This window comes from Muntiacus reevesi, chromosome 18 (genome assembly GCF_963930625.1).
Source record: "Muntiacus reevesi chromosome 18, mMunRee1.1, whole genome shotgun sequence".
Taxonomy (NCBI): Eukaryota; Metazoa; Chordata; class Mammalia; order Artiodactyla; family Cervidae; genus Muntiacus; species Muntiacus reevesi.
The window spans coordinates 5225562-5249907 of record NC_089266.1 but is presented as its reverse complement, the minus strand read 5'-3'; the positions used below and the strand labels follow the sequence as shown (position 1 = coordinate 5249907).

The 24346-nt window shown below is 59.4% G+C and overlaps 1 protein-coding gene across 3 annotated transcripts in view; it reads left to right on the top strand.

The window, feature by feature from the left end:
* SDK2 (sidekick cell adhesion molecule 2) overlaps positions 1-23775 on the top strand; it is a 261245-nt gene extending 237470 nt beyond the window's left edge. For all 3 annotated transcript variants that reach the window (XM_065909896.1, XM_065909895.1, XM_065909894.1), the window contains 7 exons: positions 479-640; positions 3262-3387; positions 6016-6180; positions 7486-7626; positions 7890-8028; positions 13335-13461; positions 22890-23775. In XM_065909896.1, coding sequence (XP_065765968.1) covers positions 479-640; positions 3262-3387; positions 6016-6180; positions 7486-7626; positions 7890-8028; positions 13335-13461; positions 22890-23243 — 1214 coding nt within the window. In that variant the 3' untranslated portion in view covers positions 23244-23775. The remainder of the gene's footprint in view (positions 1-478; positions 641-3261; positions 3388-6015; positions 6181-7485; positions 7627-7889; positions 8029-13334; positions 13462-22889) is intronic.
* The last annotated feature ends 571 nt before the right edge of the window (positions 23776-24346 follow it).

Sequence of the window (24346 nt, the reverse complement as noted above, 5' to 3'; positions counted from 1 at the left end):
GGTCACGCTGGCACTGAGGAGGGAGGGAACTGGGCAGGATTTGAGGTTCTCCTTGGCTGTGGGTGCAGCCACGCGTGTGTCCCCTCCAACTCTGGACGGCGGTGTCTTTACAGAAGCACTTCCTGAAAGATGGTCCTTGGGATGTGATTTCTACAGGATGGGATGTGGGGGACCAGTGTTTGAGGCACGATGGTTAAATGAAATGAGATGTGAGTTGATTTTCTCCTCCAGATGCTAAAGGGCGCTGTGGTTTTTCACTGCACAGACAGGCAGGAGGCATGAACGTACATGTTCCTGAGGACAGCCTACCGGACTCTGTTCTGAGAATGGTCTTGGAAACCCTCCATGTGGTCAAGGGTGCTGGTCCCAGCCTGACTCCAGGGGGTGCGGCCCCTGGCCAGTGCTGACCGTTCCCTCCCTGACGGCCTCCCCCGCCAGGGCCTGTGGCCCTCACACACCACGTGCTTCCCCCCTCCAGGGGTCAGTAAGATCGTGACGGTGGACGTGAAGGGCAGCAGCCCCCTGTGGCTGAAGGTGAAGGACCTGGCAGAGGGGATGACCTACAGGTTCCGCATCAGAGCCAAGACCTTCACTTACGGGCCCGAGATCGAAGCCAACGTCACCACGGGTCCTGGAGAAGGTAGGGAAGCCTTGGATGGGTGTGGGGGCCCCCCAGGTCGGAAGGGGGCATCCAGAGCATGCATGGGGGTGCTCAGTTGAGTAAGACGGGGTCTCTGGCGGAGCTCTCAGGCCCACGAGGACTTCAAGGCAGCACTGTGGGGTGGGCCTGGGGGGAAGGATTGGGGAAGAGAAGAGGGGCACTTAAAGGGAGGGACATCCCTGATGGTCCAGCAGCTAAGACTCCTCGCTCCCAACGCAGGGGGTTCCATCCCTGGTCAGGGAACTAGATCTCACAGGCCCCACCTGAGGGTTAACATGCCGCAGCTAAGATCGAAGATCCTGCCTGCCACAACTAAGACGCAGTGAAGCCATATAAATTATTAAGAATAATTTTTTTAATTTAAAAATGAAATAAGCAAAGGCGGCAATTCCAGAAGACCTCATGGGGTCATTTAGATGGACGCGTGGGAAAAGAGACCAGCGTTCCCTAGGATCCTGACGGGGGCTGAGGCAGAGGAGGGGTGGGGTGGCCAGCTGTGAGGGAGGGCCAGCCAGGCGGCAAGGGTCACCCGTGCCATCAGAGCGTTTCTCAAGGGGACAGTGATGTCAGAACCCCCGGGGTTCTCGTGATAACGCTGATTCCTGGGGCCCAGGTAGTCAGCATCCCTGAGCGTCCCTGGGAATGTGCACTTGGACAAAGAGCCCAGGTGGCTCTCTGGTACCTGCTGTGAGAACCAGGGCCTTGGGGGGTCTTCAGGCGTGGGACCAGGTCCAGGGAGGCCTGCCGGCCGCTGCCCCCTAGACAGAAGGGACAGAGGGGCAGCATTATGGGGAGGGGCAAGAAAGGAGCCAGGCGGTGCCAGGCCCTGTGCACTCGGCCCGGGTGATGGGGAGCGCTGGGGACCAGGGGGGAAAGAGTAGCTTAGTCTGGGCTTCGTGACCCCCCCCTGTCATCGTCCTCAGGCTGGGGGAACTCTTCAGGGTGCCTTGAGGTTGAGGCTTAGCCCCCCAGGGCCTCTTTCATGCAGGATGTCCCCTCCAGATGTAGAAGCCGCCTCTCAGACTCTCTGCATTCCTGCCCCCGCAGAGACCATACACAGCTCCCCCAGACTCCCCCTGAAACCCCCCTCCCCGTCCTCCGTGCCCACCTCCCCAAGCTGGGAGGCACGCTGACCTGGCCGGGCAGCCTCTGCTGCCCAGCGGGTGCGGGTTCCAGGTGGCCACCCTTCACTGTCTCTTTCTGGGCGCTTTCTCGTCCCCGCCTCTGGTTCTGAAGAAGGGCAGGCTGGCTCCCGGTGCTGGAACACAGCCTGCAGGCCGCAGCAGGCGGCTTGCCAGGGAGCTGCCCGGCCCCCTGCCCTCCACCTGCCCCCAGGCCCTCCCCGGGCGGGCGCCTCTCACCTGAGCTGCTTCCCAGGGAAACAAAAGCAGGAAGGGAGCTGGCGGGGGACCAGAGGGACAGAGCAGGGGCGGGGGGTCTGGAGAGGCCTGCCTGGAGGACACGGTGTTCTAACCTGAGCCTGAAGTGTCGGGGTTTGGGGGGGGCGGGGAGGAAGTGTGGAGGAGGGGGGAGGGGCGCTGAGACAGCGCAGCGCAGCGCCTGCTGGAGGAGGGGTCAGTGGACGTGCGCGGCGCCCTCTTCCCTCCAGGCCAGCCTGCATGCTGGAAGCTTCTAGTCTGGAGGTGCTGTCCTGGAGGGAATGAGAGCCCGGGGTCCTGGGAGCCCCGCCCCACCGCTCACACCCGCCTCGGGCAGCATCCCACACACCCGCCCGCTCCCCCCGACCCCGCCCCCAGCCCCCAGCCCAGAGGGCCAGGCCAGACGCCTTTGCCCCGGGCTGTGGGCAGGATGCTGGTGCGGGAAGGGAGGGAGGAAGGAAGGAAGGCACGCTGTGAGGCCCCCCGAGGTCATAGGGCTGGGCGCCAGGCTCAGGAGGTGAGCCCCTGGCCTGCTGTCTGGCCGGCCACCTCCCCCAGGGCCTGGAGGCGCTTCAGTCTGAATCTGGGCTCTCAGTTCCTTCCCCCCGAGGCGTCCACAGGGGCCGTGGGGCCAGCCTGCCGCCCACACCCCACTGTCTGGTTCCCACCCTTGTCTGCAGGCATGGGGGAAGCACCTGCTGTGTCCAGGCCCTGGGAGGCGGGGCTCCAGGCGCATGGGGACCAGCAGGCAGCGGCCCTTGGGGCCTGTGGGAGCCGGCATGGCAGGGCCCCCCCCAAGAGGAAGGGGTACAGGCCTCTGTGGACAGAGCAGGCTCCTCCCTCCTGCGGCCCCAGGACAGCCCGGCCCAGAGAAGGGCTGGGTCCTTTCTCCCTCCTCGTGGTGGCAGGGGCCCCGGATCCTCCCGCGACCCCGGCCTCCTCTCTGGCCTTGCCCTTAGAGCGAGTGCAGCTGGGGGCCTTTGAGGCATCACCCCACACACCTCTCCTGGAAGGCAGGGGCTGCGGGTGGCCCGGCGGAGAATAAGTCAGGTCCTGCAGGACTGGCCAGGACATGCTCCTTGGGGGCGCGGTGCGTGGAGGGGTTCCGGAGACCCTGGCCGGGGTTTTGCACTTGGGTCCTCCTGCTGGAGCTCAGGGAGGTGGGCGGGGGCGCCTGGCCCCACTCTGGGGCATCCCCTCGCCCACCGTGTGTGTGTGCAGGTGCCCCCGGCCCGCCCGGAGTGCCCATCATCGTGCAGTACAGCTCGGCCATTGCCATTCACTGGTCCAGCGGAGACCCCGGCAAAGGGCCCATCACCCGCTATGTCCTCGAGGCCCGGCCTTCAGGTACGTCCGCCCGGGCTGAGCCGGCTGGGGGTCATCGCGTGACACGGCGCTTGTGCTCTGCCAGGGGGCAGCGAGGGGGCCCCTGCGGCGAGTGGGACACGGGACTCGCACCCTTAGTTAAGGAACACCCGGGAGAACAGGGCTTATCGCCAGGTGAGGACCAGCTCAGGTCGGGGGGAGAGTCATCCAAGAAGCCAGAGGAACAAAGGTCTGGGCTCCCGTCGGCTAAACGCCCACCGCCTCCATACGACCCCACGCCCCAAACCCCCACGAAGAGGCTGGCTGGCCATCCCCCGGAGAACCAGCGCCTCTTTGAGGCCATCGCTGCATCCGGCTCTCACCGCGGTTCCTGTCATGTCCCGGGCTCTCCTCTCAAGCCTGAAATCGAATCACGAGAACCTCTGAAGGCATCAGGAGACGAGCAGCTGATAAGTCACTGACGGGTTCCAGTGACACCCAAGGCGGCCTCTCGGGCTACTCTTCCCCCCAGGAGCTCCCAACCTCAGCCAGCTCCCTCCGTTGCTAGGTTCCCGATTCATCAGAGGTGCCAGAGTTAGTGCAGACTGGAGGCTTGTTCTCGATGTTCCATGGATGCGTGATTAGGTAACCCAAGTGGAGAAAGAAAAGACAAAAGAAAAGGCTGTGTTGCTCCAGCCCAAGCAGCAAAGGCTAATCGGGAAGCTGGCATCTTAGGAGCTAATACTTCTAACGGGGCCATTGGCACCTCCCAGTGACATGATTAGTACCGCAGGGTGGCTGAGCGCTAATCATCTCGATAGCACATAATTCACTCCAGCAGTTCCAGGAAGCCGCCACCACCCGGTCATTGCCTTAATCTTGGGCTAATAATCGCAGTTGCAAATATCGTGTAAACAGCTATTATGTCTAGCAGCTCAGATCCAACGTGTAGCTGGAACATACAGGCAGCCTTGGCTCCCTCCCCACTCCAGATGGTCCCTCCCTGGCCCTCCAGGGCCGGCTGCTGACTTGGCCAGGAGACCACCTCCTGCTTCTCCCATCCAGGGCCTGGAGCCTGTTTTTTCCATCCAAGTTGTTCTGCCGGGGTGCCAGGCTGTGGAATGTTGGCCCAGGACTTCAGCCCTGTGGATTTTCCAACGTTCCCTGGGAGGCCCAGTGTGGGACCTGGTGTTCTGGGTTTGGGGACTGTGACTCGGTCCACGTAGTTGCGGTCAAGGGCAGAGCGTAAGAGGAAGGATCAGGCCAGGACCTCCTGAAGGCTGGGGGTGCAGATTCCTCATTCTGAGGATGAAATCGCCCTCGTTCCCGGCTCCCCCTGCACTGCTGCGCTGGGTTTGGGCAGAACCGACTAGACCTGAGAAGCCAAGTCCTGCAGAGCCGGGAGGGACCCACCTGACGTTCGGGGCCCATGGGCCCGCCCTGCGCATCAGCTGAGTCCCGTAACTGCAGGCCAGAGCCACAGTATTTCCTTCCAGAGCTTGCGGTCTGGCCACACCATTTGTTCCTGCGTGGGGGGATCAAGGAGGGGTCAGACCGCAGGCAGGAGCACTACCCTGTGTGGCTCTTGTGGAAAGGAAGCAGAAAAATAGGGGCCTGGCTAAGTGAAAGTGTTAGTCGCTCAGTCATGTCCGACTCTACGACCCCAAGAACGGTAGCCCATCCGGCTCCTCTGTCCATGGGATTCTCCAGGCAAGGATACTGGAGTGGGTTGCTGTGCCCTTCTCCAGACGATCTTCCCAACCCAAGGAAAAAACCCAGGCCTCCTGCATTGCAAGCGTATTCTTTACCATCTGAGCCACCTGGGTCTCATGATAGAATATCAGGCAGCCTCTTAAAGGCCTACTAGCCAGCAATTTTTACTGTCGTGGGAAATGAACCTATAGATTTTTTCTGCATGAAGTGCTAGATGGTGAGGCTCCTTCACTGGACGGTGGCGTTGGATTGGGTGTTAAAAAGTTTTCTACTTACGATACATTTTTCAGTATTTTACAGAGATTTTAATTGGGAAGAGGGAGAGGGAGTTCCTGGTGATCCAGTGGTTAGGATTCAGCCAGGGTCTGGGATCAACCCCTGGTCAGGGAACTAAGATCTCATAGGCTACATGGCATCACTTCAGTTCAGTCGCTCAGTCGTGTCTGACTCTCTGCGACCCCATGGACTGCAGCATGCCAGGCCTCCCTGTCCATCACCAACTCCCAGAGCTTGCTCAAACTCATGTCCATCAAGTCTGTGATGCCATCCAACCATCTCATCCTCTGTCGTCCCCTTCTCTTCCTGCATGCAGTCTTTCCCAGCATCAGGATCTTTTCCAATGAGTCAGTTCTTCGAATCAGGTGACCAAAGTATTGGAGCTTCAGCTTCAGCATCAGTCCTTCCAATGAATGTTCAAGACTGATTTCCTTTAGGATTAATTGGTTGGATCTCCTTGCAGTCATGGCTGGGATTAATTAGTCAATTAATTCAAGTATAAAAATATTAAAACAATAAAAGGGTCAGATACTTGTAAAAAGTATCTCCCGAGGACCTACTCCGTGCCAAGCACAGAGGATTCGGTGTTGAGGGGGCAGACCCGACAGGCCTGGGGTGAGCGGTTGGGGTCAGGTAGACCACCCCCTCCCGACAGGTGCCTCCCTGTCTGTGCTCCCGCAGATGAGGGGCTCTGGGACATTCTCATCAAAGACATCCCCAAGGAGGTCACGTCCTACACGTTCAGCATGGACATCCTCAAGCCAGGCGTGAGCTACGACTTCCGGGTCATCGCGGTCAATGACTACGGTTTCGGGACCCCCAGCAGCCCCTCCCAGTCTGTGCCAGGTACCGCCTGCGGGGTGAGGGGTGGGGGGTCTGGGGTGAGGACGAGGGAGGAGAGGCAGCAGCCCCAGAAGCACTGGGCTGGGGACCCAGAAGCCATCGTCCTCTCAGTTCTCCAAAGCCAAGAGCCCTGGGCCGGGGCCCGGGTCAGCCTTCAACTCCGGAAGGAGCTGGGGGGCAGAGGTCTTAAGGTTCCTTTCCAAGGACTCCAGAAGCCCTGGGCAGGAGGCCCAGTGGGCTTCAGGATGAACTGGCAGGCCCTCAAGATGGGAGCTTCCATGCGCTCATCACCCAGGAAATCCAAGGGCATCAGGTCATACACTGTGTTTATCCATGAAACCACCCCCCAACACAGAGCCTGCAGCCTGTGAAGCTCAGGCCTGAGCGAGCAGCTCCCTGCGAGGGCAGGACTCCTTCCCTCCCCCTTCCTTCCTGCCTTTCTCTTCCCATCACCTCCGAGTTCACAGAGGACCAGTATCGAAACACACGGCCCCACATCTAATCACTTTTCATGGGCACTTCCCCTGAGACGGGAATAGCATTCAGAGTTTCTACTCACTGGGTCCCTTTCAGAAACCTTGTGCTTTTGCCCTTGGCCTGATTGATAGAACCAAATGACAGGAAGTCAGCACTTCAAGTCTGAAATAGAAGAGCCTGCCCCCTCAGTCAGCAGCATGGATTAGTACCAGCCGGGTGCATGGAGCACAGCCCTGGGGGCTTTGAAAGAAGGGGAGTCTCCCTGGAGGAACCTTTCTGAAGACCTGCTCATGTCCACTCCCCTGGCTACCAGAAAAGATTCCGTCCCTACTGACCCTTGGGAGAGAAACTGTCCCAGGCCCACCACAGGCCAGGCAAGCGCCTTTCTAACAGACATTGATGTCTATCAAGGTAGCCCCTGGGCCATAAGTGGCAAAGAAAAATAGGAAAGAAAAAGTAGTAAGCACACAGCCCCTTCTAATCCTGTGTCTTTAGCAGACATCACTAATCAATCCCAGCCCTCAGGAGTCAAGAAACTGCCTCAACTCACTCTTCCTCCTGTCTTTGGTAGACATCACTAATCAATCAATCTAGAAATGGCCTCAGCACTTTCTTAAACCAGCCCTCCAGGCAGCCCCTTTATTGATAAACCAGAGCTGGCCTTTGGGATGAAACCATCCCTACCAACCTGAGATTCTACCTCGTTCAGAGGGCACAGACTCACCTGTCCGTAAAGTGTGAGAGCAGGTGCTAGGGTCCCAGCTGGAGCTGGAGGCTCAGAGGCAGGCCAGGTCTGAGCACCACGGACCTGACGCCCACTCCGTGTTCTAGCCCAGAAAGCCAACCCCTTCTACGAGGAGTGGTGGTTCTTGGTGGTCATCGCCCTCGTTGGCCTCATCTTCATCCTGCTTCTCGTCTTTGTGCTCATCATCCGAGGCCAGAGCAAGAAGTACGCCAAGAAGACAGACGCAGGTGAGCTGGCTGGACGGGACTTTCTCATGACCGTCTCCCTTTTCGGCAAGGGTAGTGTTGGGGAGGTCTTTCTCCCAGAAAAGCATGTGCTTTGATGGGGGTGGGGGTAGCCTAGGGTTCCTACACACAGTCTCACAATCTCCATCTCCAGTTTTGGTTTCAACCCTAACAAAAGAAACGGAGGCAGCCCAGCCACAGGGGAAGGGGCCACCTGGTCTAAAAGGGTGGAGTGAGTGATGGATGTCAATCTCTGCCCTCCCCAGGCAGCGGTACCAAGTCTGGTGCGCTGGGCCATGGGGAGATGATGAGCTTGGATGAGAGCAGTTTTCCTGCTCTGGAACTCAACAACCGACGGCTGTCTGTCAAGAACTCCTTCTGCCGAAAGAACGGCCTATATACCAGGTAGTGGGCTCCCTGTGTGAGGTACTGGGCGGGTGGAGGCGTGCGGGCCAGCATCGCCTGGGCCACAGAGCAGGCAGGATGCCGCTGGCTTCACCTTGTCTGGAAGCAGCGTGCTCAGTTGTGTCCGCCTCTCTCTGACCACATGGACTAGCCCGCCAGGCTCCTTCTCTCTATGTAATTTCCCTGGCAAGGATACTGGAGTGGGTTGCCATTTCCTCCTCCAGGGGAATCTTCCCAGGGATCAAACCCACATCTTCTGCATCGGCAGGCGGATTCTTTACTACTGAGGCACCGGGGCAGCCCCCCTGGAAGCAGCATTCGCTAGGAATGGTCACTAGGCAGAGAGCCGGGCCCAGGTAGCTCCACAGTGGGGTGGGGAGAAAGTCACGAGGAGCTGGGGACAGGGTGTCTGCCCACCATGGCAGGACGCAAATCGCTTGCACAACTTTGCAAACCACCAACTGCTGTCTGGGGCCAAGTGGTCCGGGTCCAGGCCTGAAGCGGTGATAGCTACTGGCCCCAAAGTTGAGAGGCACCCAGCAAAGGTGGGCTGGGCAGACCCACTTAAGAGCTGCCAGGAGTCCCCCATGACTGCTGCTGCCTTAGCCTGACCTTCCTCTTCTGGAAAGAGGGGATGCCCTCTGCCCAGGTACCTACTCACACCCACTGTAGCTGTAGACAGTTTTCTCCCACCCACCGCTCAAGTCTACACACTCCACATTGTCCTCAAAAGGTAACAGCCAACCAGAAAAGGACCAGGCTGCACCCAGCTCCTATACTCACCTGATCCCCTCCACCCAGGGCCCTTCTAGCCCCACCCGCTGTGGCCCACCAGGCTGCCCGTTTCCAAGATCGGGGTCAGTTGCTAGGGCTCACCTGAGCTTCACCTGATTGACCTGGCAGTTTCGGGCATCAAGAGCATGAGGGAGAGGTTGGGTCTGCAGCTCGGGGGCTCCAGCCTCGGCCCCATTAACATTCCCAGCTCATTGGAGGTGCCCGCGGGGCTGAGGGGAAGCCTCTCCCAGGGCCAGCTCACAAAGCTTCCCTCTGTCTGGTCCTGAAAGGAAGAGGCGACGTGTGTGTTCAGCAGGAGGACTTCTAGCGGGAGGGGTGCGCAGGCCAGGGAGGCCGAGCTCTCATCTCCCGCCAAAGCCAGCTTTCCAAAGAAAGAGCCATTTGAGGCCACGGTGGCGGGCCCAGCACGGCCACCGCGGCCCCGCCAGGCTGGCTCCGGGGCCCTGCCACATGGAACAAGAGGGCGTTTCACCCACAGCCTGGCCTTGGCCGCCTTTCACACCCCCTGTGTACACACAGCGCGGGCCCTGTGTGTCCCCACCATCGCTGTGTACACACAGAAATCCCACGTGCCCCAGACCAGCCCCAGGCTCCTGAGGCCGGACCCAGCCACAGCGCGTGTCACCAAGACGGTGTTCGCCTGGCCCGCCATCTCCCCTCTCTTGTCGGTGTCCTGTGTCTGCCTGTCTTGCTTAGTGATGCTGCTGCTAGCTCTGCTATTTTTAAGTAGCTTGAAGATGCAGCTTTGTTGATTGGCATAAAATCCATGCAGATACTGTACAGAGGGTTGGAGGTGGCAGGGGTCTTGCTTGTGATACGGTGAGCGGCCACCAGGTTGTTCTCAGAGCAGCATTTCAGCAGGAAGTCACCTCCGGCTCGGGCGGGGCAGCCGGGGCTCAGGGCCTCAGTGCTAGGAAGGTTTCCTGGAGCCGACTGGGCTGATCATGCGGCATCAGACCGTGGCCAGGGCCCCCAGGCACCCCTTCCTGGGAAGACATGAAATGAGGCCGAGTCATGGGGGACCCCAGCCGCCTGCCCAGGGCCCCTGGGAGCCAGCGCAGCCCGCAGCCCAGCCCCCCCGCCTCTCACGCACCCCACGGCAGGTGGAGTGCCCGAGGCGCCCCGTCCTGGGTGTTTGTGAGATGACTCAGAGCCAGCGCCCAGCTGGCTGGTTTCTCAAAGGTAGGGCGGGCCTTAGCCTGTCTCTGGGCTCTGAGCAGACGTGGAAGGAGGGAGGCCGTGGGCCCCTTTTCTCCCCAACTATTGGCGTCCACTCTCTAGAGCTCACCTTGTGAGTGGGAGTCCCCTGGGGAGCTTGTCTGCGGGGCAGGTGTCAAGACCTCACCTGAGACTCCGGCGTCGGAGGTCTCAGTGGGGCCCAGACACGCTGTGTGACGTTCACTGCCACATCTCCCCAGGCCTGGGGTCTTGGGAGCACCGCTGGAGGGTCAAGGTGCAGCCTCCCCAGGCCCCATTCCCTGAGTGGGTTTGGGAGGCTGGTCCTGCCTGCAGGCCCTAGACACACACACAGACAGACACACAGACACACACAGACACACACAGACACATAGACACAGACACACAAGAACACACACATAAACACACACAGACACACACAGACACACACAGAAACAGAGACACACACAGACACACAGACACACACAGACACACAGACAGACACATAGACACACACAGACACACACAGACACACAGACACACACAGAAACAGAGACACACACAGACACACATACACATAGACACACAGACAGACAGACAGACACACAGACACACACAGACACACAGACACACACAGACACACAGACACACACAGACACACAGACAGACACATAGACACACACAGACACATAGACACACACAGACACACATACACATAGACACACAGACAGACAGACAGACACACAGACACACACAGACATAGACACACACAGACACACAGACACACACAGAAACAGAGACACACACAGACACACATACACATAGACACACAGACAGACAGACAGACACACAGACACACACAGACACACAGACACACACAGACACATAGACACACACAGACACACAGACAGACACAGACACACACAGACACATAGACACACACAGACACACATACACATAGACACACAGACAGACAGACAGACACACAGACACACACAGACATAGACACACACAGACACACAGACACACACACAGACACACACACAGACACACACAGGCACAAACAGACGCGACATGGGGCCTCCAGGCAGAGGCCCTGTGCTCCAGGGCTCAGACCTGTCAAAGCGCAGACACAGGAAGGAGAGATGGAGGGTCCCGCAGAGGGCCTCCCACTGCCCTGCCCGCCCCCACTCTCTCCAGGTCTCCCCTCAGCCCCCCGCCCCCCACTCTCTCCAGGTCTCCCCTCAGCCCCCCGCCCCCCACCCTCTCCAGGTCTCCCCTCAGCCCCCCGCCCCCCACTCTCTCCAGGTCTCCCCTCAGCCCCCCTGCCCCCACTCTCTCCAGGTCTCCCCTCAGCCCCCCGCCCCCCACTCTCTCCAGGTCTCCCCTCAGCCCCCCGCCCCCCACTCTCTCCAGGTCTCCCCTCAGCCCCCCGCCCCCCACCCTCTCCAGGTCTCCCCTCAGCCCCCCGCCCCCCACTCTCTCCAGGTCTCCCCTCAGCCCCCCGTCCCCCACTCTCTCCAGGTCTCCCCTCAGCCCCCCGCCCCCCACTCTCTCCAGGTCTCCCCTCAGCCCCCATCCCCCACTCTCTCCAGGTCTCCCCTCAGCCCCCTGCCCCCACTCTCTCCAGGTCTCCCCTCAGCCCCCCGCCCCCCACTCTCTCCAGGTCTCCCCTCAGCCCCCATCCCCCACTCTCTCCAGGTCTCCCCTCAGCCCCCTGCCCCCACTCTCTCCAGGTCTCCCCTCAGCCCCCCTGCCCCCACTCTCTCCAGGTCTCCCCTCAGCCCCCCGCCCCCCACTCTCTCCAGGTCTCCCCTCAGCCCCCCCCATCCCCCACTCTCTCCAGGTCTCCCCTCAGCCCCCCACCCCCACCCTCTCCAGGTCTCCCCTCAGCCCCCCACCCCCACCCTCTCCAGGTCTCCCCTCAGCCCCCCCCATCCCCCACTCTCTCCAGGTCTCCCCTCAGCCCCCCCCATCCCCCACTCTCTCCAGGTCTCCCCTCAGCCCCCCATCCCCCACTCTCTCCAGGTCTCCCCTCAGCCCCCCCCATCCCCCACTCTCTCCAGGTCTCCCCTCAGCCCCCCGCCCCCCACTCTCTCCAGGTCTCCCCTCAGCCCCCCGCCCCCCACTCTCTCCAGGTCTCCCCTCAGCCCCCCACCCCCACCCTCTCCAGGTCTCCCCTCAGCCCCCCCCATCCCCCACTCTCTCCAGGTCTCCCCTCAGCCCCCCATCCCCCACTCTCTCCAGGTCTCCCCTCAGCCCCCCCCATCCCCCACTCTCTCCAGGTCTCCCCTCAGCCCCCCGCCCCCCACTCTCTCCAGGTCTCCCCTCAGCCCCCTGCCCCCCACTCTCTCCAGGTCTCCCCTCAGCCCCCCACCCCCACCCTCTCCAGGTCTCCCCTCAGCCCCCCATCCCCCACTCTCTCCAGGTCTCCCCTCAGCCCCCCCCATCCCCCACTCTCTCCAGGTCTCCCCTCAGCCCCCCACCCCCACCCTCTCCAGGTCTCCCCTCAGCCCCCCCCATCCCCCACTCTCTCCAGGTCTCCCCTCAGCCCCCCGCCCCCCACTCTCTCCAGGTCTCCCCTCAGCCCCCCCCATCCCCCACTCTCTCCAGGTCTCCCCTCAGCCCCCCCCATCCCCCACTCTCTCCAGGTCTCCCCTCAGCCCCCCGCCCCCCACTCTCTCCAGGTCTCCCCTCAGCCCCCTGCCCCCCACTCTCTCCAGGTCTCCCCTCAGCCCCCTCCATCCCCCACTCTCTCCAGGTCTCCCCTCAGCCCCCCCATCCCCCACTCTCTCCAGGTCTCCCCTCAGCCCCCCATCCCCCACTCTCTCCAGGTCTCCCCTCAGCCCCCCATCCCCCACTCTCTCCAGGTCTCCCCTCAGCCCCCCCATCCCCCACTCTCTCCAGGTCTCCCCTCAGCCCCCCATCCCCCACTCTCTCCAGGTCTCCCCTCAGCCCCCCATCCCCCACTCTCTCCAGGTCTCCCCTCAGCCCCCCCATCCCCCACTCTCTCCAGGTCTCCCCTCAGCCCCCCGCCCCCCACTCTCTCCAGGTCTCCCCTCAGCCCCCCGCCCCCACTCTCTCCAGGTCTCCCCTCAGCCCCCCACCCCCACTCTCTCCAGGTCTCCCCTCAGCCCCCCACCCCCACTCTCTCCAGGTCTCCCCTCAGCCCCCTGCCCCCACTCTCTCCAGGTCTCCCCTCAGCCCCCCGCCCCCCACTCTCTCCAGGTCTCCCCCTCGGCCCCCCGCCCCCCACTCTCTCCAGGTCTCCCCTCAGCTACGCCCCCCAGTCTCTCCAGGTCTCCCCTCAGCCCCCTGTCCCCCACTCTCTCCAGGTCTCCCCCTCGGCCCAGCCCGGGCAGCCTTCACTACTCCGACGAGGACGTCACCAAGTACAACGACCTCGTCCCGGCCGAGAGCAGCAGCCTGACGGAGAAGCCCTCGGAAATGTCCGACTCTCAGGTGAGGGGCAGGAGGGCCTGGTGCCCTCACACATTTGGGGGGAAGCCCCCACCCTGGAGTATGGACCTGCCCACCGCTTCCTGCCCTCCTCCCCTTGACGGGCTGCAAAGACCGAGGGGCCCCAGGAAATCCCCCGGAAGGCGCACTCAGGTCAACCGCCACGTCCGAGCTGCGCTCAGCCTGCACCTGGGCTGGCGGGGTCCCTGGAACTCCTGAGCAAGAGTCTTGTAGGAGAGCCCCCACACACTCCGTCCGCCAGCCGTCCCGGCCTGTTTCTCCTCAAAGACAAGGAGAGGGATGTAGACACCAGAGCCCTGCTCGGCCGGAGCCGGAGAACAGCTGAACCTGAATCGGGGTCAGGATGAGCTCCAGAAATGGGGGGCTGGGCCCCCACGGTTGGGAAGCAGTGCGGACCATTAAGGCATTAAGCTTTGGAGGTTCAGACCTGAGTTGCATCCTGGCTCTGCTGCCTAGGAGTCAAGGGCCTCATGGGTGTACTGAGTAATATCTTGGAGCCTCAGTTTCTCTACCTGCAGAATGGGCTTGTGGGATGGTAGGGAGGATTTGCTGAGGTTACGTTCAGTGAATGTCAGCTCTCAATACTGAGAAGGGGACGATGCCTTTGGGAGACACAGGGCTTTAGGGAGGCTGCCATTGGGTGGTCAGGCAGGGTCATGCGTGGACACTCTGCCCCAGGCTTTGGGGAGAGGGGGTCCAGTGCATTCCAGCCAAGTGATGTTACAGCCTCTCGCCCCAGCCCTCCCAGCCTCAGCCAGGCCTGCTGGTTGCCAGGGAAGGGGCCACAAAAGGCCACAGTGTCCCATGCCCTGGGCCTTCCTGTCCAGTCCTGGGAGAGGGTGAGGGAAAGAGAGGCCAGCGGGGAGTGGAGCTGCCGGCCGGGCAGGAGGTGCTGGCCATCCTGGGGTCCGGTCACGGTCCCATGGACCGAGGGCCCCTCTCTCGCTCACTGCTGTTTTGTTCAGCTCCAGGGTTGCCATCGGGCTTGGCAGAGCTGGTGAGGCTGGAGCGGACACCCCCGCTCAGAGCTGGCAGGGGCCGAGACGCAGCTTAGCTTGGTTTACATGGGGCCCCACGTGACCCGGGTTATGGCATCTTGTGAGCAGTTAACTGTTTGCTGCCACGTCCACTCTGGGGACTTACACGGCCCTGCTTCCTGACGCATTTTTCTTTTTTTCTCCCCAAAGATGGTGATGAGCCTCTGGCTTGTCGGTACCCAAGGTAAAAGTCAAAAAGGTAAAGGGAGACTTCCCCGGTGGTCCAGTGGTTAAGACTCTAGGCTTCCAATGCAGGGGTCACAGGTTCAATCCCTGGTCAGGGAGCTAGGATCCCACATGCCTACAACGCAGCCGAAAAAACAAAACTAGAGGAATTCCCCGTGCCGGTGGGCTGGTCACCAAGAGTGACCAGCCGAAGAGGCTCCCTGTTGACTCTGCCCCCTGACCTTCTGCAGAGGGCATTGTGATCCATGCTCATCAGCCGAGCCACGACCTTTCAGAGAGTAACCCCTCTGGGTCCACAAGGGACTGCCCCAGTCCTGGGAGCTCTCTCTGAGCACCCTGCTTGAGTCTGGGGGACACCCACCTGGGACGCAGAGCTGGCCCCTGAGGTCATGCCAGGGCCCCCAGCCTTGAAGAAGTTTCTGGGAGAATTCCCATCCCAGGAGCACCCCACTTCAGAAGTCACCCCAGGACGGACAGAGCACCCAGAATCCTCCATATAGCTATTGGTCTCATTTATTCAGAGCAAGTCCATCACTTGAACACTGTTTCCATAGCAACCTGGGACTAGTCACTATCCTGCCCCACCCCCCACCTCTGCCCTCCCCGGGAGCACACACCCTAGAGAGGAGGCTTTCCTGGTTCCAGAATGCCAGATCTGAGGACCACATCCCAGGCCTGGAGCTCCGCCTGCAGCCTTTGGGATAGTTCAGGGTTTGATTTGGGGCTGGATTCAGTTGACTTGGGTTTATTTACTCTGTCCTTTTCCTTTTTTGACTGCACCACGCAGCATGTGGGATCTTAGTTCCCCGGCCAGAAATCGAGCTGGTGCCCGCTGCAGTAGAAGCATAGCGTCCTTAACCACCGGCCCACCAGGGAATCCCCGGGTTTATTTACTCTGAAAGCTAAGTTCCCTGAGGGCAGGAGACCTGAATTCAATCCCTGGGTCGGGAAGATCCCTTGGAGAATGAAATAGCAACCCACTCCAGCGTTCTTGCCTGGAGAATCCCATGGACAGAGGAGCCTGGCGGGCTACAGTCCATGGGGTCAGAAGAGTTGGACACAACTTAGCAACTAACCCACCACCACGAGACCCCTGAGGGCAGGACCAGGTCAGTTTTGCTCATGGTGTACCCCCCGTGTCCCGCACGTCACTGGGAGGCGGTCGCTCTGTGTCTGTTGAAACCATGAAAGGGTCATTGGAAAAGGTCATCAGGCTGAGCAGACTCAAGACCAAGTATGGTTAGCAGGACAGAGAAACAAAGATTTGTGGTTGGACGTTAATTCCTTTTCAACCAGAATCAGATCTCAGACCTTCAAAGAGGCCCTTCAGAGTGGCAGTGATGACAACAGCTGCACCCCCCCGTGGGCCACACTGACTGCCCCAGTGTAGCTTCACACCGGCCCTCCCAGCCAGGCCTCAGTGGCGGCAGCTTTGTACAAATAGGGAAGCCGGGGTCAGAGAGCTTAAGCGAGTTGACTCAGGTCCGAAAGTGCAAACGCAGGGTCCCGGCTCCCAGGGGCTCCGTGTGGGCTGGAGGTGGGGACAGATGGGAGACAGAGCAGCCGGCCTCCTCGGATGTCCGCTGAGCGGTGCGAGCGTACCCGTGCGCTGGGGCGGGGGGACACGGGTGACTGGCGGCCGAACCTCCCCGGGTCTGCCTGGGCCCTTTCATCTCTGAAGATGCCAGCGCTCTCCATAAATAACTTCCTGTGCTGCTCACTCACCCCCGGGGGGAGGAGCAGCTGGACTGCACATCCGTGTCCAGAACGAGCAGCACCCAGCCTCGAGACTTCTACTTCGGGCTCACGGGAGAGGCGCTGTTAGTCCTGCCCGGGGAACCTCCCTCTGGGTCAGCAGCCAACCCCCAGCCCCGCTGTCTTTGTGCCCAGGCCCCTGGAGAGTGAATTCTGCCCATGCCACCTGGTTGGAACTCTTAAGTCAGACCACCCAAAAGTCACCCTCCAGAACTGGATTCTTCCATTTCTAGCTACCCAGCCATTTCCCTGTGATATGGGAATAAACACAAAGTCAAGGTTTCTTATAAACAGACACACATGCTGCGATGTGGGAAAGGCCAGCACGGGGCTGTGGGTGGAGGCTGGAGGAGGGAAGGGCCACTTTCCCTCCAGAAGGCATAGGGTGGGACTGGGGGCCGTGTCTCCAGGGGTCTAGGAGAAGGGGGTTCCCGTCAGGGGGACCCACAAAGGCTGAGGCTTATGTGATGGAACTTCTAAAACACAAAGTATGGCCACAGTCCAACTTCATTTCAAAGTCAGAGCCCACAATGGGTGGAAAAATCACATAAGTAAATCTCAATGGGAGAGAAATTCCAAGGCGATGGCAAGCCTCTTCTAATCGGTACTCAATTCTCTGTGATGTCCTGGATCAGCCGTGTAAGCTCATTATCACGAAATTGAGCCTATAAGAAAAAGGAGTAATCAATCAGTTCAGTTCACTCTCTCAGTTGTGTCTGACTCTTTGCGACCCCATGGACTGCAGCACACCAGGCCTCCCTGTCCATCACCAACTCCCGGAGTTTACTCAAACTCATGTCCATTGAGTCGGTGATGCCATCCAACCATCTCATCCTCTGTCGTCCCCTTCTCCTCCTGCCCTCAATCTTTCCCAGCATCAGGGTCTTTTCCAGTGAGTCAGTTCTTCACATCAGGTGGCCAAAGTATTGGAGCTTCAGCTTCAGCATCAGTCCTTCCAATGAACACCCAGGCCTGATCTCCTTCAGGATGGACTGGTTCGATCTCCTTGCAGTCCAAGGGACTCTCAGGAGTCTTCTCCAGCACCACAGTTCAAAAGCATCAATTCTTTGGCTCTTAGATTCCTTTATGTTATCAATACATAGGACATGTTAGATTGTATATACTGTTTATTGAGCACCCAATCAGAAGAGTTAGCCAGGAGTGGCTCTAAGGATTGCTTAAGAATGGCACTTCTTAACCCATGACCCCTGGGGGAGGCCTGGATGGAGTTGGTGGCAACGCACAGGTTGGGCCCTCTGTAGCACCTGGGAGGGGTAGGGAGCCCAAGCATCCTGGAGAAAAATGTCCTCCAGGGGGAACCTGGACCGTGGGAGGGGGAGGAGCTCCAGCTGCCAGCCTCCAGAGGAGCTGCGCAGGCTGACACCGCGCCTGGGGCAGCGCTTTCCCACCAGGCCTCCTGAGATTCAAGACAAGGGCTCCCGGTGGTGCAGTTAGTGGGGAACCTGCCCGCCAGTGCAGGAGACACAAGGAGGTGCGGGCTCTATCCCTGGGCCAGGGAGATCCCCTGGAGGAGGACATGGCAATCCACTGCAGTACTCTTGTCTGCAGAACCCCCTGGACAGAGGAGCCTGGCGGGCTACGGTCCATGTGGTCACAAAGAATCGGACAGAACTGAGCGGGCACACACACCCCCAACTGCTTTCTGCCTGATTCCCAGCTCTGAGTGTGGGTCCCCAAGCCCAGGACAGCGCTTGCCTCGTCGCCTGCTGATCAGATACCACTGTCCCTGCTTCCAGGAAGAAACAGAAAAGAGAAAGGCCTTCCTTTGCTCCCCCTCTTTTGTCTCGGTCCTTTCTCAGGGTCCTCCCTCCCCCAGGCCCCCACCTCACTCGCCCTGCGCCTGGAGTCTGCCCTCTCCCCCTTCCCCTGGCCCCGGTAATTGCTGATGGAGTGGCTTTGAGCTGCTGTAAAGAGGCCTGGGAGCTGAAGCGGTGGCCTGATTGCCTGGCAGCCAGGGACTGGCCATGAAAGGCCCCCTTTGTGCTGGGCCGGCGACTGGGAAGCTGCATTCAATTACCGAGGGCCGGGCGCGGGTTGAAAGCAGGAGTGGGAGCCCCTGGTCCCCCCCTCGTTTGCTTTCTTCTCTTCTCACCCCACCCCCATCCAGAAAAGAAACAGATGTTCGTGGAGGTGGAGACAGAGGGGAGTGCATGCAGAGACCCCCTCCTTCAGCGTTGGGGAGCTGGGGGAGGGGCGGGCCAGACTCTAGCCGCCCACCCTCCCCCCCCACACACACCCCTCCTCTGCTGGCTTTGCTTTTCCAGGCTGGTGGTACACAGTAGGTGCTTAACAGAGAGCAGGAGATGATTTGGATGAACGGGCTTTGGTTTGGGCCCCCAGGAGGGCCAGAGAGGCCCCTTCTCCACCCTGCTGGTCACGGCTTCATCCTGGGGGTGGCGGTGGGGTTGTGGGTAGGCAGGAACCAAGCATTCTCCTTTCCGGGCTGTCTGAACACTGCCGGGTCAGCGTCCCCTTGGGACTTCCCTGGCGGTCTAGTGGTAAGTCTGCAGTGTGAGTTCAGTCCCTGGTCAGGGAACTAAGATCCAGCAAGCTGCACAGTGAGGCAAAAAGAAATTTAATTAAAAATGTGAGTCAGTCTCCCCTATCCCGTGCCCCCATGATCCTTCCCAGAGGGGCTTCAGGCCCCATGTCACACAGACCCCTTTCACTGTCTCCTAATGATACCTCTACACTGTTCTCGCGTATGTTAGCTCAGTTCATCCTGTGAACCTCGGGATCCACCCACTGTACTGACCGTGATGCTGAGGCCGCGCGAGGGTAAGTGGTAGGTCCACACTTACCCAGCTGGGAAGGGACAGAATCAGGTGGTGCCTCTGTCCCCCATCGCCCCCCACCCCGAGCCTGGAGACTCACTTACTCCAGACCCACAGTGATTTGGGGTTGCCTGTCCAAGGCTGGGGCCTGGGACTGGCTGAAGTTCTAGAACATCTAGCAGTCACTCCAGCCGGTGAATAGGTGCCCTCCAAGAGAGAGCTAACCTGTAAGGAAATCCGTGGGGTGCCCCTCTCTTGATCCCCACACTCACAGACCCTCACTGCGCCCGGACCCCAGGGACACCCCGCCACCCCCGCAGCGTCCTGTATCCTCCACGTCTTGCTCAGACCTCCTGCCCTTGGGCCGGCCTCACCGCGGCCCCGGGCTTCAGGTGCCCACCCCTCGGCCCCCTTGCCTGCCCTTGGCATACGGAGCCCTGCGGTCTGTGCAACCCCTTTGTTGCCTCCTGGGCTGGCAGCTGGGCTGTAGGCAAAGAAACGCTTGTATTGTGCTGCTCTGCATCACGGGGAGAATGGGTGAGGGACTTTCCATTGTCGTCGGCAGCCGGCCCTGCCTGCCAAGACGATGGGGGTCCTGGGAGTGCCTGCTGGGGTGGCGGGGAGCGCCGCGGGGGCTGGAGAGGGGGAGGGGGCAGAGGGGAAGAGCCAGGGCACATGAATCAGCAGATCAGTCTGGGAGCATTTAATCTCCCCCTCGAGGACAGAGGAGTTCCCCTTCCCGTCTTGTGACCTCCAGGCAGGAGTTCGGGACTTCAGGGCATGTGTAGGTTTCAGAAAATCAGACCAGTCTGTGTTCAGGTCCAGCTCATCCTTTCCTTGGGCAAAGCCCTCCCTCTCTCATCAGCACTCAGGTAGTAGCATCGTCGTAGCTGAAGCCCAGAGGTGTGAAATTTAAAGAGGAGAATGCAACTCAGCGTGTCCTGTCTGGCAGAGAGCCTGCCCCAGAGTTGGTATCATTTTAGTTCTATGCTTTGTACCAGTTCCTCTTGAAGGCTCGGATGCCGTAAAGGACTTTGAGTCACCTAAAACAGGTGCACACTACCTTTCCCATACATAGCTCAGAACCTTTGGGCGAGGGCAACGCTCCGTTTTCTTTTTTCCCTGAGATTTATGTGTTTAGTTTTTGGCTGTGGTGGGTAGCTGCCGCACGCGGGCTTCTCACTGCGGTGGCTTCTCTTGTTGGGGAGCAGGAGCTCTAGGCGTGCTCAGGCTCCAGTCGTTGTGGCTCACGGTCTTAGTTGCTCCGGGGCATGTGGACTCTTCCCGGACCAGGGATCGAACCGGTATCCCTTACATTATAAGGTGGGTTCTTAATCACCAAACCACCAGGGAAGCCCTCCATTTTCTTTGCCGGTAGAGCAAGACACAGATGATTATCCTGGACTTGTTTATACTGGGCTCACTGGACCACAGGATTTTCCCAATGTGTATTTCACTCCAGCTGATAAAATGAATTTACTGACTCTAAGCATGTATTCACTGGGTGGAGATGAGGCAACTCGAGCTTGGCCTTCTGGAATGATATTTGTTGAGCATGTACTGTTCACTAAAACCAGTACATCCCTTCCAGAGAGTTCTAAAGGCCTTTCCATCTGCTGTCTTTTTAGTTCTCAAAACATCGCTGGGAGCTGGGGGTGGGGAAGAGATGCATGATATTTTTAGCTCCACAATTCAGAGTCAAATGTTACTTTACAAACCAGATGGACTCTTGTCTTGCACCGATTTTCCCAAAAGCCAACTAGAGCATGGGCCCCAGACCCCAGAATATCAGCCGTATTAAGGATAATTTAATTTATTTCTCCCCCAAAGCTTCAGGGTCATCACTGTGTGAAAATTGAGAACCTCTGTTGATAATCTTTCTTGTGCTTCTTTTATAACTGAGTGTGGCTTTTGTTTTGGATCATACGTGGGTGAGCATCAGCATTTTGTTCAGCGCCAGGAGCCTCTGAAGGCCTTCCAGTCTGGTCCTGGCTTTGCCCCCAGTCACACAGTAGGTCAGAGGCTGGACCTGGACTGGAAGTCAGTGTATCATGCGTGAACCTCTGTCTACTTTTTTAGAGATTTATTTATGATCCGTTTGGTCGCGTCGGGTCTCAGTTGCAGCACACGGGCTCTCCAGTTGGGGTGTGCCAATGCAGTGCCTGTGGTGCTCAGGCTCCAGAGTGCTCAGGTTTACTTTCTCCATGGCCTGGAGAGTCTTAATTCCCCACCAAGGGATCAAACCTGCATACCCTACATTGCAGGGTGGATTCTTACCCTTTGGACCACCAGGAAGGTCCCTGAACCTCTATTTTTAAATGTAGGTTGGTTATTCTTCAGGTTTGATGAGGCCAGAAGATCAGGAGATGACTGCTAGTGGAAAGATAGCTTGTTATTCGCAGATCCCCAGAAGAGGGGACACGCCAGGCCACGTGGAGCCACATGAGGAGGCACCACGCTTGGCGAGGAGGCGGATGGAACAGGAGGAAAACAGGCCCTTTTTTCAGGTTCCCACAGGCAGGGCAAGCAGGCTGAGCACAGTCCCCTCCAGGGGACCCTGGAGGGTAGGGGCTGCCTCTAGTTGCCTGGTACCTGACCCTGGGGTGATTGGAGGCAGAGAATGGTGGGTCCAAGTCCGCGTGTACGCGCCCATCAGAGGAGGTGATGCAGGCAGGAGCTCTGGGTATAAAAAGCTGCTTGCTGTCTAAGGCCTGCCTAGTCTTGGGAGGGGCAGTCCCTCCAGGGTCAGCAAAGATTGCAAAGCATCAAAAACACAGAAAGAAAAGAACCATGATGCGTGCAACCTCAGAAAACATCATACTAAATGAAAGAAGCTCAGACACAAAAGCCGCATATGGTGTGATTCCATTTTTATGCAATATCCAGAATGGGTCAGTCCCTGGAGAGGAGAGAGAGAGTGGACGGGTGGTTGCCAGGGGTGGGGGTGGGGGGAGGAGGTTGGGGAGGAGGAAGTGGGGCGCGGCTGCTTAGTGGGTACTGGGTTTTACTCTGGGGTGATGACGGAAATGGTTTGAAACGAAAAGAAGTGATGGTTGCCTGACACTCTGTATGCACCCAATGCCGGTGAATCGGACCCTCAACAGTGGTGTGTGAATTCACTTTGGGTTTTTTTCTTTTTTTCTTTTTTTTACTGATTCATGGAGCGCTTTTTCTTTTTTAATCTATTTTTTTAATTTATTTTTCAATTGGAGTATAATTGCTTTACAGTGTTGTGGTGGTTGCTGCCTTACAAGATGAATCAACTATAAGTATCAATGTATACATATATATTTATATATAATATAACATATATATTATTCCCTCCCTCTTGAGCCTCCCTCCCACCCCGCATCCCACCCCCCACTTTGATGTTTTCCAAAGCTTAGAACTTGGGTCTTCCGGGTCCCGTCGGCATCCGCAGGCTCTGTGCCAGCTCTAGGGGAGACACTTCCTACCCATCATGTGTTCTGAATGCCTTTCACCCGCGTGGCAGACACGGGGCTGGGATGCCCACGGTGCAGGGCTCGGAGGAGGCTGAGAGGAGGTTCGGGCCGGAGTGCTCTGCGCCTCCCAGCCCTGACCGTGCTGACCCGTCCCCGGGGTTGCTGACACCCCCATCGGCTCTCTGCCCTCCCAGGGAAGCGACAGCGAGTACGAGGTTGACGCGAGCCACCAGAAGACCCACTCTTTCGTCAACCACTACATCAGCGACCCCACCTACTACAACTCCTGGCGCCGCCAGCAGAAGGGCATCTCTCGGGCCCAGGCCTACAGCTACACGGAGAGCGACCCGGGCGAGCCGGACCACGCCACCCTCTCCAACAGCAGCAGCGCCCAGCAGGGCAGCCTCTTCCGGCCCAAGGCCAGTCGGACCCCAACACCCCAGAACCCTCCGAACCCCCCGAGCCAGCAGAGCACCCTCTACCGTCCCCCCAGCAGCCTCGCCCCCGGCTCCCGGGCCCCCATCGCAGGGTTCTCATCGTTCGTTTGATGCCCTCGGCGGAAGAGGAAAAAGAAAACACGGCACCCAGCTCCTCTCCACCCTTCCCCGCACCGCCTGCCAGAAAACAAAAACACCAAGAAACCAAGTCAACTTTTCACCTCCTGAGTTTATTTTTCCAGAGATTCCAGGGCCAGCAAAGCCGGTGTGGAGAAGCATGGAGAAAAACCGCGAGGGGACGTGTGTGGCTTCGGGATTGTGGGGTTTGCTGCGGCTTCAAGGGGCTGGGCGAGGGGGGGCGGCTGCGGTGGACACCAGTGGGTTTAGGCCGATGGAGACAGATGGAGGGAAGGAGGGAGGGAAGGCAAGGACTGGAGGGCTGTCAGGTGGGCGTGGCCGGGGCCAGGAAGCTTCTGGAAGTCCAGCCGGCTGCCCCCTTCCGCATGCGCTGCAGCGCTGGGCCCAGTGCTGGCTGGTGCTGGCGCCAGGTCGGGCATCCCGGGGGACAGGCGCCCCTCCCCCCGCCCCGTGCAGCCTGGCTCCTCACCCCCTGCGGCCCCCCACCCCCGCTCAGCGTCCCCCCACCCCCGCTCAGCGTCCCCACCAAGCATCTGGTTTATTTAGGAAAACTAAACCAGCTCCAGGGTGAGACTTGGCCTACCCAGCTCCGTGCTCCTCACTGACCTTTCTGTTGTGAACGCAGGAAGAGGAGGGCCCCTGGGGTAGGGGAATGCTCCACTCTCCCACCCACTGAACCCAGCCGTTCCTTTACTTGAATTCACTCCCCCCGCCCCCCGAGCACAGACTCGGAGAGATGGACTCGGGAACAGAGCGCGGGCGCCGGCCCAGCATCCCTGGAGTAACGGAGCGTGGGCAGGCCGTGGGGACGGGGAGAAGGACGCTTGACTTTCTTCTTTCTTCCAATTCAGGTACCACCTGCCTCCCCCCCACCCACCCCACCTTCTTAAAGGAAGACGGGAAAGGGGGCTACAGAGACAAGAGAAGGGGCTGCAGGCTAGGCTGGGGTAAGGCATGACGCCTTTACACACACATACACACACACCACCGCCTACACAGACACACCATGCACCCGCAAGGAAAACGGTCCAGGGATCCTCTCCAGGAGAAATCCCTTTGGGTCCTCCTAGCCAGCA